Here is a 14,502-nt window from a genome sequence, read left to right as displayed (position 1 = left end):
ATAAAACAGTACAAAGCAGATAAAAATACACACAATCCATAGTCTGGGTTTAACACAGAAGCTCATTAAACCAGAGCTCCATGCAAACCAGCCCAACATGCCCATGCCTTCATCCCCCACCCCCCCATGCCTCTTTACCCTCCATCCCACACCATTCTGACGCAGCAAAGATTCAGCTTGGCAGCTCCAGGCCCCAAATTAGGCTGCTCCAGGCATAATTGGCAGCATTGCCAAGGCCAACAACAGGCCTCCCCCACAAGAGATAACAGCCTGTGTGTCCTCCAGGGAGGAGAGAGGGAGGGAGAAGGGGCAGAAGTGGAAATTCTTGGGTTTCTAGGGATGCAGAACGTGTGGGAATGAAATACACTTTTCTGGTCCACTTCCTGAGCCTCTCTAGCCTCTGGAGGTCTGTAACTTGGTAATTCTTAAAGGCTGCTCAGACTTAAACTGCCACATTGGGCTAAGCCTGGTTCAGTTGTTCCTGGAGCCTAGCTGGTTCCTGGAACCTGTCCTGCTGGAAAGGGTTTGGGTGAGCTTTGCTAAACTTCAGCTCTGGAAGGTGACCTCCTCATACATGATCTGTAGGGAAGTATTCCAAGCTCTTTCCAAGCTAAAATACCTTCAGACTTAACATTCCCTTCCCTTTGGATTCCAAAGACTTTCAGCTAGGTGCAAAATATTAGCATGCAAAAATATCATCTGTTTTGAGCTGGGTAATTATCACCTCATGGTTGTCAAATAATTCTCAAACTGGACACCACCCACATTCCTTCTGAACATTTCCTGTGCCTCTTTTGGTCACTGATTTACCCCTCCCAAAAAAGGGGGGGGGGGAAATAATCTCAGGACAGGCTTTGCAGCTGAAAAAGGCAAAGCCAAATGGCATCAATCAGGCAGCTCATCCTGGCTACTGCCTCTAGTATCGTGGTTGCATGAGGAGAAACACTGCTCTGAAGAATTCACTGCATAAGGCTTTGGCTGTGTGGAAAGCAGTTTATGAATGTTGGTGCAGAGGCAGCTGGAGCCAGGCAGGATGATTTCCCAGGAAAACCAGACAAGAGTCAAACAATCTCTGAACAGAAGATCTCTTTAATAACATGGAAAGTCACAGCAGTAAATGAGGAACCAACAGTTCCTGGTTTGGCTAAAATTCCCAACGTGAAATTTTAATGACACAATGTTGGTAACCACTCCTCAGGGGAAGGGAGGACTTTGCTTTCATGCTAGGCACTGGTTTCTTCTCCAGGATTTCTTCAGACCTCATCTTAGTCAGTCACATTTACCATCTTGAAGGCCTTGACATGTGCAAATTTATCACAGGAGAAATTCACAAGTAGATGCTTGGGGCCCGTTTCAAAAGGGGTGAGTTTGAACTTTGCACTGGATTTCTCACTGGCTTTCAGTGGGGGTAAGCTGAAAGTAGGAAACAAAGGGGGGAAAAAACATAAGCTGAAAAATGGCTTACACATCATCCTTGAGGTTTTCTCACTGACCATCTCTCATCTTCAGTCAGAACTCCTTATTTCAGTATGGGATAACCACACAAAGGCCACTTAGAACCTGGCTGTCTGCTCTGTGCCTAAATGTGCATTTTAGGGTCTCACAAATGCACTTAGCAGCCACCCAGAGAAGTACAGGAAGGGGACAGCCTGGGATCAGGAGAAACAAAACTTCATGGAGAGCAAATCAATTAATTACTTTAAAAAGTAATCATGGAGAATGAGATCATGGAGATCATGGAGAATGAGATCATGGAGAATGATAATGGATTAGAATGGATTGTAGCACCAAGAGAACCTTGCTTGAACAGCAGGAAATTTCATAGAATTGTCAGGGTTGGAAGGGACCTCAAGGATCAGCCAGTTCCAATCCCCCTGCTGTGGGCAGGGGCATCTCACAGTAGATCAGGTTGCTCACAGCCACATCCAGCCTGGCTGCAAAAACCTCCAGCGATGAGGCTTCCACCACCTCCCTGGGCAGCCTGTGCCAGTCTCTCACCACCCTCATGGGGAACAACTTCCTAACATCCAATCTGAATCTCCCCATTTCTAGTTTTGCTCCATCCCCCCCCCCCAGTCCTATCACTCCCTGACACCCTCAAAAGTCCCTCCCCAGCTTTCTTGCAGCCCCCTTCAGATATTGAAAGGTCACAATTAGGTCTTCTCAGAGCCTTCTCTTCTCCAGACTGAACAGCCCCAACTCCCTCAGTCTGTCCTCATAGCAGAGGAGCTCCACTGCTCTGCTCATCCTTGTAGCCTTTCTCTGGAAACCTTCCAGCACCTTCAGATCCTTCCTGTAATAGGGGCTCCAGAACTGGATGCAGGACTGTGCTGGATGCAATTTGGAGTGGAAGTGGAAAAGTTTGAAAGCAGTGCCTTTTGTAAGCCTTGGAGAGACCTGGATGGTTTTCCTAAACAGCCCTACTTTATCATATTGACTTGTCTTGCCTGAGGATGGACTTAGATGTGACACACAACATCAGGTTGCTAAACTCCCTCAGGAGAGTTTATAAATTGTGGGATAAATCATTCAGAGTTGCTCAAGTGCAAGGTGTCAAGCTGCTGTGTGTTGTGTGTCTGTTCAGTTCTGGAGTCCTCTCTCATATCCCAGGTAGCTTTTACAAACACCTGCACTTGCTGGCACATGTGAAAGCTGTCTGCAGTTTTTATATGTACAGAGTACATACAGGGGCCTAGCTTAGATGAAGAGGTGGTTGAGAGCTGTGTGCTTCATTACAAGCTGTTACATTGCCTGGCAACCCAAGTTACCTGCAGGAGAAAATGCTGTCTTCTCCCACTGGTCAGATCTGGGGCAGCCCTGCTTACAGTCTGGCTCATATATCTTTCCCAGCAGGAAGGAGGCATCACTCATACTTACTCTATCTCAAGAATTCCTCTGAGCAGGTCATTGCCTTGCACCTGCAGCACACAGTCCGTCACTTCCACATCAATAGGATTGGCAAATATCACTTCCACATCCAGTTCTTTATTCACTTTTGCTTCACCAAGGACCTGTGCAAAGAGATTGTTTGAAAGATCAGGTTCCTGTTATCCTTTTCTACCTGATCCTTCTCAGTCATCAGAAGAGATGTTAGGAGATGCTATGATTGATGGCCAGGATGCTTCTTTTGGGGTAGAAAATGCTTCTGGGAGCTCATTTCCCCCTTTTTCTGCCACTGCAGTTGGAGAGAAGGGACAGCACTTTACCTGTATGTCGATGGCAGGATTGTCCAAGGTGATGTCCCTTTGCACAAGCACTTGAATTCCACCTTCTACGTGACACAAAGCTGTTACCTGGATCATGTTGTCTGCAGTTAACTGCTGCTGGTAGGCAGTGTAGGGTATCTTAATAGGGAATTCTTTCTCTGGAAGAGAAAGAAGGAAGTGATGTGCACATTCCTAAGCACACACAGTTTCATACCTAATGTTAGTATTTCCATTCATGCTGTGTATGGGACCTCTTTTACCTTAATCTTTTGGTTTTTTACCTCTTTTACCTTAATCTTTTGGTTTTTTACCTCTTTTACCTTAATCTTTTGGTTTTTTACCTCTTTTACCTTAATCTTTTGGTTTTTTACCTCTTTTACCTTAATCTTTTGGTTTTTACCTCTTTTACCTTAATCTTTTGGTTTTTACCTCTTTATTTTTTTTTACCTCTTTATTTTTTTTTACTTCTTTATTTTTTTTACCTCTTTATTTTTTTTTACCTCTTTATTTCTTTTTACCTCTTTATTTTTTTACCTCTTTATTTTTTTTTACCTCTTTATTTTTTTTTACCTCTTTATTTTTTTTACCTCTTTATTTTTTTACCTCTTTATTTTTTTACCTCTTTATTTTTTTTACCTCTTTATTTTTTTTACCTCTTTAATTTTTTTTACCTCTTTAATTTTTTTACCTATTTTTTTTACCTCTTTATTTTTTTACCTTTTTTTTTTACCTCTTTTTTTTTTACCTCTTTTTTTTTTTTACCTCTTTATTTTTTTTACCTCTAAATTTTTTTTTACCTCTATTTTTTTTTTACCTCTTTAATTTTTTTTTTACCTCTTTTAAATCTTTCCTTTTTCTTTTTTTTTAATGCAAGTTTTGTTAAATGAAGCTTGATGGTTACTCAGCCAACTTCTTTTCACTCCTAAAACGTTTTCCACAGCATGAACAGTACTGGAGAAAATGATGGTGTGAAAAATATCTTTCCAATATGTTTAGAAGTGCAATATAATTTCTTTCAAGTTTTCCTGCACAGAACAGTAATGATTGCTCTTTTTAGAGAGCTTTTACCTCCAAGCTGACAAGTTTCTGGTGCCCATTTAATGATTACACAATTGTAACTAAGAGTCACTTGAAGAATTACCTTCCTTAGGAGACAGGGTGACATCTATGGAGTCCTTCCAGACCTCACCAACTGGTCTTCTGGTGTACAGAGTGCTCCAGGCAGTCATCTTGGCATGAACAGTCTTAGCATCAGACTGTAAGTTTGCAAGAACCAGGACCAGACTGAGGTCTTGGCCCACCTGTAAGGGGCCAGCCACTTTGAACTTGCCTGAGATGTCAGGCTTTTGGTCAACCTCCTGTTGTGTTGGTGCTGTAGGATCAAATTTGTCTTCAAGTCCCATCTTCTTGCGGGCCTTTTTAAAAATCTCTCTCTCTTTTTTGGATCCTGCCAGAGAGAAACCTGCAGGTTAGCCTCACACAGCTGGCAGGCAGCTCTGGTTTGCCACCACTGCTACAGACAGGCCAGCAGAATGTGCTGCCTGGACTTAGCAGGTGAAGAGAGCCTCTGTTTTCTGCAGCCACACATCCTGTTGTGCATCCGCGGTCAGTAATGGCACTGCCCCTCTCACAGCATCTTTTGTAACACAAAATCTGAACTCTGAGGTTCCTCACTCTTTCCATTTATATCCTGTTTTTGGAAATGCAATATTGAGACCCTAACCCCCTGCACTTTCAAACCCCTACGGGCTGCCAGGTTGGCGTGCTGTTGGCAAACCTTCTTGTACCTGGGGGGAAGTGCTGCTCTGCCTCAGGTTTCTGTGATAGCCCTTTCATCCTGCTGCCAAATAACTGGGCTGCAGGCTACATCTCACAAAGCAGAGACAGTCAGTGAACATCAGCAGGCTGAACTGTGCTTTGCTCAGAGATACTTGGGCTTGCCCTGTCTAAGTCTCTCACAGCAGCTCCACACTAGAAAGGCCAAGGCAGTACTTTACTTTTTTTGGGGGGGGTATCTTTTATCTTCTCTTCCTTTTTCTGCTGAATAAACTGAGTATAAATTTTGCTCCTACCTTACAGATGCCCAAAATTGCCTGCTAAGAGACTCTTGGCCTAAAGTTTGGATGTTTGGGAAAGCAGCAGCTGTGTCATCAGAGGAAACACCAGAGGTGTTTTGTTTACCTTCCTCGTATTTATAATCATTGGTGATGTCTACCCGGTCATCTCTGCCAACAGCCTTGGTGCTGATGAGCTGGCCAATTTCAGTAGACTTGTTGAAGATCAGGGTTTTCTTTCCAGTTTTGGGGTCATAGTTCCAGTACATGCAGTCTGCATTCACTTCTGCAAAGACGAAGGGGCAGTCGTACTCCAGATCTACCTCTCCTTCTTTGACAGCCTTCCGTGAGGTAGGACCACACTGATAGATTCCTACAGCAGCAGGGGAGGAAAAAAAAAACGATCCTTGAGCCACAATCAAGGCTTGGACAGTAAGCAGATTGCTAGGCAGATGTTTAGGAACGACTCCTGAATTGCCCAGTGCTGATGTCCCATTGCAGCCCTTTCACCTACACCAGCCCTCACACCCCGGCAGCCATCGACGCATCTCATGTGCATTCTGAAGCTGCACTCCATTTATTTTCTATGATTCCTTGACTTTTTTTTTCCCAGTAGTTCTGGACACCTATTCTGGAAATGGATTGTTGCAGAAGACTGCTCCTAGAAGTCTGGTTTCTTAGCATCCACAGACCTGAAGCTTTTCTAGTGCCAGAGATAATCTCTTCTGCCACTTTGTTTCTGAGCATGGTGAGGAATTGCTTTCACAACGATTTGACTTTTGTTTCTTCTTCTCCTCTCTGAAAGCGACCTGGTAACTAGCCAACATTCACCCTGAAATGAAACATGCATACCTCCACTTTCCTCTTGGGGAGTTGCATCCAGAACTTGCCATCCACTGTACGAGGGGCCCAGGTCGCTGCGGGTAAACCAGCTTTCATTCCAGACATGGAAATTCCTGTGTGCAGGAATGAGCAAACTAAGCTTCTGGGATAGAATCATAGAATGGTATGGGTTGGAAAGGAGCTACAGAAGTCATCCAGCCCAACCCCTGTGCTTCCATCCCAAACTGAGCTAGTCTGGCAATTTTTTTTGTGAGGGGGGGGTGGTGGTGGTTTCTCCCCATTACTTTGGAGGGGGCAAAGTGAGAACACCATTGGTATTATTTGTAATTAATTTTGTGCTTTTATTTGTAATCTTATTTAATGGATCCTATGTGTGTGTAGTTGCTTTGAAGGTGATTTTAAAGGTAAAGCACTTGTCATTAGAATCTAGCCCCTGAACTTGAAGACTCTGCAGGCATTGAGGGGTCCCAGGGGCAGGCATTGAGGGGATGGCATTGAGGGGTTGGCATTGAGGGGTCTTAGGGTCAGGCAATTTAGGGGTCTGAGTGGTAGGCATTTTAGAGGTCCTAGTGGTAGGCATTGAGGGGTCCTAGTGTTAAGCATCTGAGAGCCTTACCACACGCTGTCAGCCCCCCTCTCCAAGTGGTTTCCATCTGCATCGTAGAACTCATCCACGCGCAGGTTTGCGTCTGCGTCGTGGGCAGAGCTGAAGTTTGTCACCATACGAGTGGGAATCCCCAGGCACCTCAGCACTACAGAGGGAACAGAAAACAGTCAGAATGCATTTCTGGAATGTTCCTTGGAACACTTTCACCTAGGAAGTGTTCTTAGGGCTTCTGGTAACAGAAGCTGTGCGGTGGCAGTGACGTGCAGGGCATGGAACGTACCTGTAGTCAGTACTGCTGCGAACACCCAGCACTGGCCGTACCGAACAGGTTTGTACCCTGATTTCTTCCAGTTTTGCAGGATTTCACCACTTCCAGTCCAGCTGCTTGGGTCTTTCCCATCCTCATATTTTCCACTCCATTTTCCTAGCACCACCCCTTGGTCATCATTGGCATTGACCTGCAAAATTATTCACTACGTTGGTGATGAGATGATGTAAGAGGTTACAACAGATGCAGCAGTGATAGGGGAGCAGGCAGGAGGAAAGCTTTGGATGGTATTTTAGTGGGCAAAATTCACAGCCTCGTGCAGCTGGCCTTCAGGAGGAAGCTTTATCTTTTCAGGGCAATGAGATGTGTGTCCTCTCAAAACGTGGAGAGCATTGCACCCCTGTTTCTCCCACACAAGTACAGGACCACCAGGCAGGAGGACTAACATCTGTTTTCAGTGGGCCTTCATCACAGAAGGTGGCAGCTTTACCCCTGTGTTACTGACTGTCATCATCCAAGCGTATTCTATTCTATGTCATGCAGCTAAGCTTTCAGAGTGTGCCTGGATCAGGATGTAGTGAGCCCTCAGCAAATTTACATTAGACCAGGGGCACAGTCACCTTGAAAATCTGGGGTAGTAGAAACCTCAGAAAGAAAAGGTGCACATTTCAGCAACTTGGGCTAGAGTAACCCCAGGCATTGGTAGAGGCTGGGAAGCAGCCATCTGAAAGAGGCCTGGGAGTTACAGCAAATGCCAGACTGACTTTGAGCCAGCAGTGCTGTGTCATCATAAAGGGAAAGCCTGTGCTGGCCTGCACTGGGACAAGTGTAACCAGGAGATGGGGGGAAGCTGCTAACTCCCTTTAGGTATCCTTAGTGAAGGTGTGCCAGGGAACCCCATCTCCAGTTTTGGATCCCTCAGTTCAAGGGGATGTTGAGACACTGAAGAGGACTCAGGATGGAGGGCTACCAAGACACTCAGGGGCCCTGGAGTCCACGATCTACAAGAACAATCTGAGAGCACTGAGGCAGTTCAGTCTGGTGAAGAAAGGGATAAAGAGAACATAGTAGCAGCTTGTGGCTGCTTGAACGGAACAGGCTGAGCTGTCAGAGCTCAGATTTGCTCTGTTCTGGCAGGTTATGTGACAAGAGGCTTAATGCAGAGGGGGTTGGACTAGATGACCTTCGAGGTCCCTTCCAACCCAGGTCAGTAGATAGCTGGAAGTTATAGCTTGGGAAAATTACATTTGATGTAAGAGGCAAATGCCACACAGAGAGGGCAGTGCAGCTCGGGACCACTCACCCAGAGAGGCCAAGAAACCTCCATCCTTGGAAGTTTTCAAGGCAGCCTGGCAAACTGGGTTTGGACTAAAGACCCCCAAGGGACTTTGACTTGGACCCCCCCCCCCCACCCCAGGTCATCATACCACCTCATGCCTTACACTTTGCTGGCTGTCAAAATGCCAAGTCTCAGAAATACTACAGATGAGAATCATAGAATCAACAAGGTTGGAAAAGACCTCAAAGATCATCAAGTCCAACCTGTCACCCAAGACCTTGTGACTACTAGACCATGGCACCAAGTGCCACATCCAATCCCATCTTGAACAGCTCCAGGGACAGTGACTCCATCTCTTCCCTGGGCAGCCCACTCCAATGGCTAACCACCCTCTCTGTGAAGAACTTTCTCCTCACCTTGAGCCTAAACTTCCCTCTGGCAGGCTCTGAGCAGGAGACCACCCAGGCATTTCTCTGGCCCCTGTTTCTGCTGCACAGAAGCAGTGGTGTAAAATGTTCTGACAAGGACCTTCCTACCCAGTTGCACTGCTTTAAAAGAACAGGCAGCAGCTTGGACTTCTGGCCCACATTGCTCACCATGGCACTGAGGACACGGCCCAGGTACTTGGGGTCGTTGCGGCGAGACACATCCGTGGCAGGGTCCTGACGGTGATACAAGCTTCGATCCAGTATGGAAAGGCAAATATTGAGAATATCTCCTTGAAACTGTGTTACAGAGACAAGTTAATGTTTTGGAAACACAAATCACTCTGCTAGAAACCAGAACAAGCAGGGCCATGTAAGTGTTTAATGGGTTTTTAAGTCACCACACGAAGTGCGGAAGCTCAGCCAGGAATCACTGTGTAGAAAGGCAGCCTCAACACACACTGTGGAGATTAGAACTCAGAGAGCTTTTCAAAGCTTGGGATGTTCCTGTCAATACTTTGCCTCGCAGCATTGCTCCACTATTTTACTGTCCACCAGGCACTGAGGTTTCTGCAGGCTGTACCTCTGAGTCCTCCATCAAATCACTGACTGGTCACTTGAATCCTTATATTAACCAATGTAGCAGGGCTTGGCTAATTTCAGTTCTAATTTCAGACTCCTGCTCTTCAGAGGTGTGTGCCACGGACTGGACAAAGCAAATGAGCCCTGCTCACCCAGCTCACATGAAGAGGAGAGCACAAAACACTGCCTGGTGTTTCAGTGCTGCATTTACCTGGCCAAAGTTCCATCCAAATCTGCTGATGTGATTTTTATTGCCGGCAAAAATGATGCCAAACTCTTCTAGCACGTATTCCTCACATTCGGCCTTATTGGGCATGAAGACATCATCACCTGAAAAGACAAAACAGAGGTGAGTGCAAAATAAAACAAAGCCTGGGGAACCTTGGTCTCTATCCCCAAGAATGCTTGCAGGTAGCCTTTGCTGTTCTTGCTGCTATAACCAGACTGTGAAACTCATGATTTCCTGTCATTAGAGACAGGGGTGGGGGTGTCTGAGTGTAGACAGGGCCATGACGCTGTCAGACCTGAGTGAGGGTGGAAGCTGGTACAGAGGACTCTCTTCTTGGCTCTGCAAGGACCAGACACCCTTCTAATCCTGTGCAAAAGTAGGCAGACTCTGGCAAAAGCAGAACTTTAGAGCAAGGAGGCCTCCAGTAAGTTCATGAACCAGAGCTGGGTTTATGTCCCAGAAGGTGCCAAGGGAAATATTAAACCCTTTCCTCACTGCTCCATCATCTGGTGACTCTTTGTCCCTGTACTGAAGTTCAGATCCCATGAAGGAGCTGCAAATATGACTGAGTCTGCAAGCAACTTGGTTCTTTCAGGGGCAATTGGGCACGTCCATACCTGAAGACCAAGGGTTAAAGAGCAAAACAAAAGTGCCAAGGCTTGCTGGAGAGGAGCTGCCACTTGCAGGACTTTGAACACTCAGCCTGTAACGTCCAATGGCAGCGTTGGGTGGGCTGGAAATGGAGACACTGACGGAGCTGGAGCTGGCAGACTGAAGAACTGCACTCCAGCTCTCCTTGCTCGCTGTGCTGGAGATACCAAATGTGGCCTGGGTCTTAGCCAGCGCTGAGGGCTTGGGACCTTTCAAGGAGAAGAAACCACATTATTGTGTTTGCCCAGCTTGCTGCAGTGGAGATGCAGTGTGCACCAAACTCAGCAGCGGGGTAGCCCTCCCCTCAGATGAACTTGTGTATTGGAAACTGCAGGAGGCCGTCACTGCCAGCTGGGCTGGGAGTAATGCAACCCTCACACAGTTCCATGGCCATGTGAATCAGGCTCTGAAGAATGGCCTTGCTATGCCTACAGTGCACATCAGGCCAAAAGCATGGCCCAAGGCAGTGTTACACTGTGAAAAGCTGGGAGCCATACCTGTTTCTGCAATGAAAGTTATGTTCTGCTCTGGCTGTAGTGTCCCATTGAAAGTGACAGTGAAGGGCTGTCCTCTCCTCACAATCAGCTCTTCACTGGACATCTTGCTTGTGTGGTGATCTCTTGCATTTTCTTTCAGGTGCCAGTTGGTGCTTGGCTGCGATGAAGCTATGGGAAAGTGAGAAGAGCAACAAAACTTCAGGGTGCATCCAGGGAGGAAAGAGCAAGGACACTTCCAAGAATCTTCTGCTACTTTCAACAGATAAGAGGATCCAGGTGAGGTTTCCACCAAAAATAGAGATCAGTTTTTTGGTGAGCATTTGATATGATACCTTCTGCAAATTCTGCTTTGCTGCTTTCTCTTATGTCAGATTTGTCAGCCTCTCACCTGCACTTGCCTGGTAGCTTCAAATAGCTGCAGACTTTGCTTGCCTTCCTTTTTCATATCAGATAGAGACCTGCTTTCCCCAATCTCCTTCTAACAAACTTGCTTTTCCCATGCACAGCACACATGGAAACCCCACAGTTCCTGTGAAAATCCTCCTCCTAAAACTTGATGGAAGAATTTTATCTTCCTTTCTCTTTTCCTTGCATTAAAACTCCTTAGAGCAGCAGTGACCCCTCAGTGCCCGCTGGAGAGCCATACACGAGGTATGGATGCAAGACAATGAAGCACCACAGAAGTGGCTCCCCCCTTGCTCACCTTGGCCCATAACTGGTCAACAGGTCCTGTGTGAGCAGCTTCTGCAGCTTTCCTCTGAATTTCCTCCTCTACCCAGGCTGACTCAAGCCTTTCCCTTCTTTACCCATCTAGGGGCAAAGTTTTGCCCCTTTGCAATGTTTCCGGGGTGGAGGGTGGAGCTTGAGCAGCCTCCTTTGCTCCCCAGCCTTTAGCTGAGTGCAGGGCTTGAGGGTTAATTTCTCATTCATCTTCCACTTTCTCAGTGCCCCCATCCTGATCTCATTTCCTACTGAAGAAGGAAAACTCAATCCTGAAGCCTGGGCAATATTCATCCCCAGCAGCCTGGCTGCTTGTTAAGAGTTTCTCAAGGCATTCAGTATTTGGTAACCATTCTGTATGTTGCAATGGTAACAGAGGAACAGCAGAGCTCTCTGCTTGCACACATTTTGAAACTGTGGAATGCTTCCTGAGCAGTATTTGCAGTGGCTTTTGGGAAAAACTCATTCACTGAACCCATTGCTTTCCTGGAGCTGCCCTTCTTCCACTGCACGTAGTCATTGCAGAACAATGCTCAAGGTATTGCCTCTGTCCCAGATTTAATCAGGCTAAATAAGAAAAGAAAACAACAGGTTTTCATCTATCCCATAACTGCTGCTTAGCAACTTGAAACAGACAAGCAGTCCATGGCATGTTTAGATGACACACCAGAGATGCTAGCTAAGGGCACTGATGCCTTGTGATGAAGTGGCTGTCTCTGCTTTCAGCCAGGACACAATTGTGTTTTCTGATAGGATCTCTCTGAGCATCCAGCTGCTGCTGCCAATTTGTGCCCCAAAAGATTCTGTTTAACTTCAAGGGGAGTGATTCTTATGCATTGCAGGTGGCTTCTGCTAAGAAAGAGAGTCAAGAGAGTAGTTCTGAGGCTCCTACAGAGCAACCTGCAAAATTTGATGTACTCAATGCCCAGCCCTGAGGAATCCTTCTGAGTGCTACTGATGCTGCTGAGCTGCCCACAGCTCTGTCCCTTCCTAACTGCAGGGTTTCACTGGCTGGGCTCAGTACTCAGCAGCCCAAACAGTTCTGTTTGCTGATCTGGGTCATGTTTGCATATTGTGGAACTGGAACTTGCTCAGCCTATTTCATATGCAGATGTATTTTAGCCATGACTTATAAATAGGTGTTATGAGATGAAGCAGTTTGGACCTGGCTCTAATTCAGGCTGCTGCTTTGAATCTCTGTTCAATAATAATATTTAGTCTTAAGAGGGATCATAGCTTTTATCACACTCAAAGCCCAGCTGTGAATTTAAAATGAGAAGATTTGAAATCTTAAAGTTTCTTTTAAAATATTAAGCTATTAAGTATTAAGATGTTAAGCCAAGCTCTTCTTCTAGCCATATTTTTACCTTCTCCTTCATGACACACAAATACATCTGAGAACAAACTGGCTTGAAGGTTTCAGCCTATCCTCTGTTTGTTAGAAAGATTAGTTACTCATGGAAAAAACCCAACCAAACAACAACAAAGCAGCAAAACAAAGTCAGTAATTATTCACCAAACAGCTGGCAGTGCTTCTTTGGTCCCCTGGGGGTTTTGTGTCCAGCAATACTATGCCTGGTATCACTGTGCTGTAGGCCAGTGGCATCACTGGGTTTGGTGTTTGATGCTGTGATGGTGCAGTTAAAAGCAGCATGTTCAAAAAAACCCAGGCACTGTCACTTTACTCTGTTGCATCAGCTCCAGGTGTTTATTCCCAGCTCTGGTTAAGCTGCCTCTGGTGTGCTTTGTTTGGAAAACAGATGAATGCTGCATACCAGACCTTTGGATTAAAGGTCATGGGTGAAGGTTGAGAATGAGGGTTGAGGTAATGAGGAATTCTAACACTAGTCAGAATGCTAGTCAAGCAGACTGCACCTGAGCCAGGCAGCTTCCTGTAAGGCAAGTTGTGTTTGCAGAGCTTGTATGGTGGCTGTAAACACAAGGTTGCACTCTTGAAACTCTGGTGGATAGCAGGAGAAGATTCTTGTGGACCTCAGAGAATGAAAGCTCTAAGTTGTCTTAGTACTTTGTTTCAGGTACCCAGAATAAGCTATAGCAGAATCAGCATTTGCCAACTGGTTCAGTTCATTGCATCCTTTCCCACTTACACTCAGACTTCTTCCCTCTCTTCAGTAACTGTTTATAGAAGTGAATATATAGGAGGAAGAGTTCTGGACTCAAGTGAGGGACACCTTTTGTAACAGAGCAATTGTCCTCATTACTTATTTTCTCCTCCTCTTTGCATTGTTCTTTTCCCCACCAGCTCTGGATAAGTCTGCAGTGACACTTGTACTCTAGTAAATGTCACCTAGTATTCATTTTGCCTTTGTTTCAGGCTGGGGAATCAGCCCTTAGAACAGCCTGTCTGCTGCTTTCATCTTCCTGAGCACAGCTCTTCCTTCCATGCCCCTGAAGCACACTAGGGACCTCCTCAGTGCCACAGAATGGTAGGGGTTGGAAGGGACTTCTGGAGATCATCCAGACCCAGAGCAGCGTCACCTAGAGTAGGTCACACAGGAACACATCCAGGTGGGTTTGGAATATCTCCAGAGAAGGAGACTCCCAGTACTTCTCAGAAGTTTGGACTAATCTGTCTCCCCTTGCATTTCCTCACTGGATAATTAAGCAAGGAATTTCACCAGCACACCCTCTTCCTGCTATCCTAGATACTGGGAACTGGAAGTCAAGTAATTTCCTACAGGAATAGTGTTTGTGAACCACACTGGGGAGAGCCCTGGGGCTCTAGGACAGCAGCATGGGCTGGCTCACATCAGCACTCCTCAGCACTAGGACCCCCTGATGAAGACTTGGAAAGTCTCTACAGAAAAGCATTTGGCTGAGCTCTCTTTTGGGGTCTTTATGTTGCCTAAGACAACTTATTTTCTGTCTTCCTCTACCATTCACAATGCCCCAAATAGCAGTGCCATTTTTAATGGAAGCCTGCAGCCTGCTGCAGCCTGAAGCCCTCCTGAACTTTCTGCTTGTTCCTGAAGTTCTCCAATAGCCAGACTTTGAAGGCAGCCTGTAGAGTCTGTGTACAGACCTGTTAGCTGGGCTCAGATCTTCCCTTGGGATGTCAGCTTATTCCAGGAGAGAGACCAAGAGGAATACACTAGTGACACAGAGGTGAACCTCAAAAAC

The 14,502-nt window shown here is 46.1% G+C and overlaps 1 protein-coding gene across 1 annotated transcript; it reads right to left on the bottom strand.

Annotated features, from left to right (window-relative positions):
* Positions 1-1,265: 1,265 nt before the first annotated feature.
* Positions 1,266-11,413, bottom strand: LOC104301490 (protein-glutamine gamma-glutamyltransferase E). The gene is made up of 13 exons (XM_009901869.2): positions 11,345-11,413; positions 10,642-10,809; positions 10,111-10,353; positions 9,476-9,594; positions 8,854-8,982; positions 6,991-7,168; positions 6,720-6,855; positions 6,113-6,216; positions 5,388-5,633; positions 4,348-4,653; positions 3,207-3,364; positions 2,878-3,011; positions 1,266-1,413 (listed from the first exon to the last, which is right to left on the bottom strand). The coding sequence occupies exons 1-13, from the start codon at positions 11,352-11,354 to the stop codon at positions 1,266-1,268; spliced, it is 2,079 nt and encodes a 692-aa protein (XP_009900171.2). The 5' UTR covers positions 11,355-11,413.
* Between the last annotated feature and the right edge of the window lie 3,089 nt (positions 11,414-14,502).

The sequence above is a fragment of the Dryobates pubescens genome, chromosome 26 (assembly GCF_014839835.1).
Source record: "Dryobates pubescens isolate bDryPub1 chromosome 26, bDryPub1.pri, whole genome shotgun sequence".
NCBI classification, from domain to species: domain Eukaryota; kingdom Metazoa; phylum Chordata; class Aves; order Piciformes; family Picidae; genus Dryobates; species Dryobates pubescens.
Note: the sequence above shows the minus strand (reverse complement) of the source record. Positions and strands in the feature narration are given on the sequence as shown.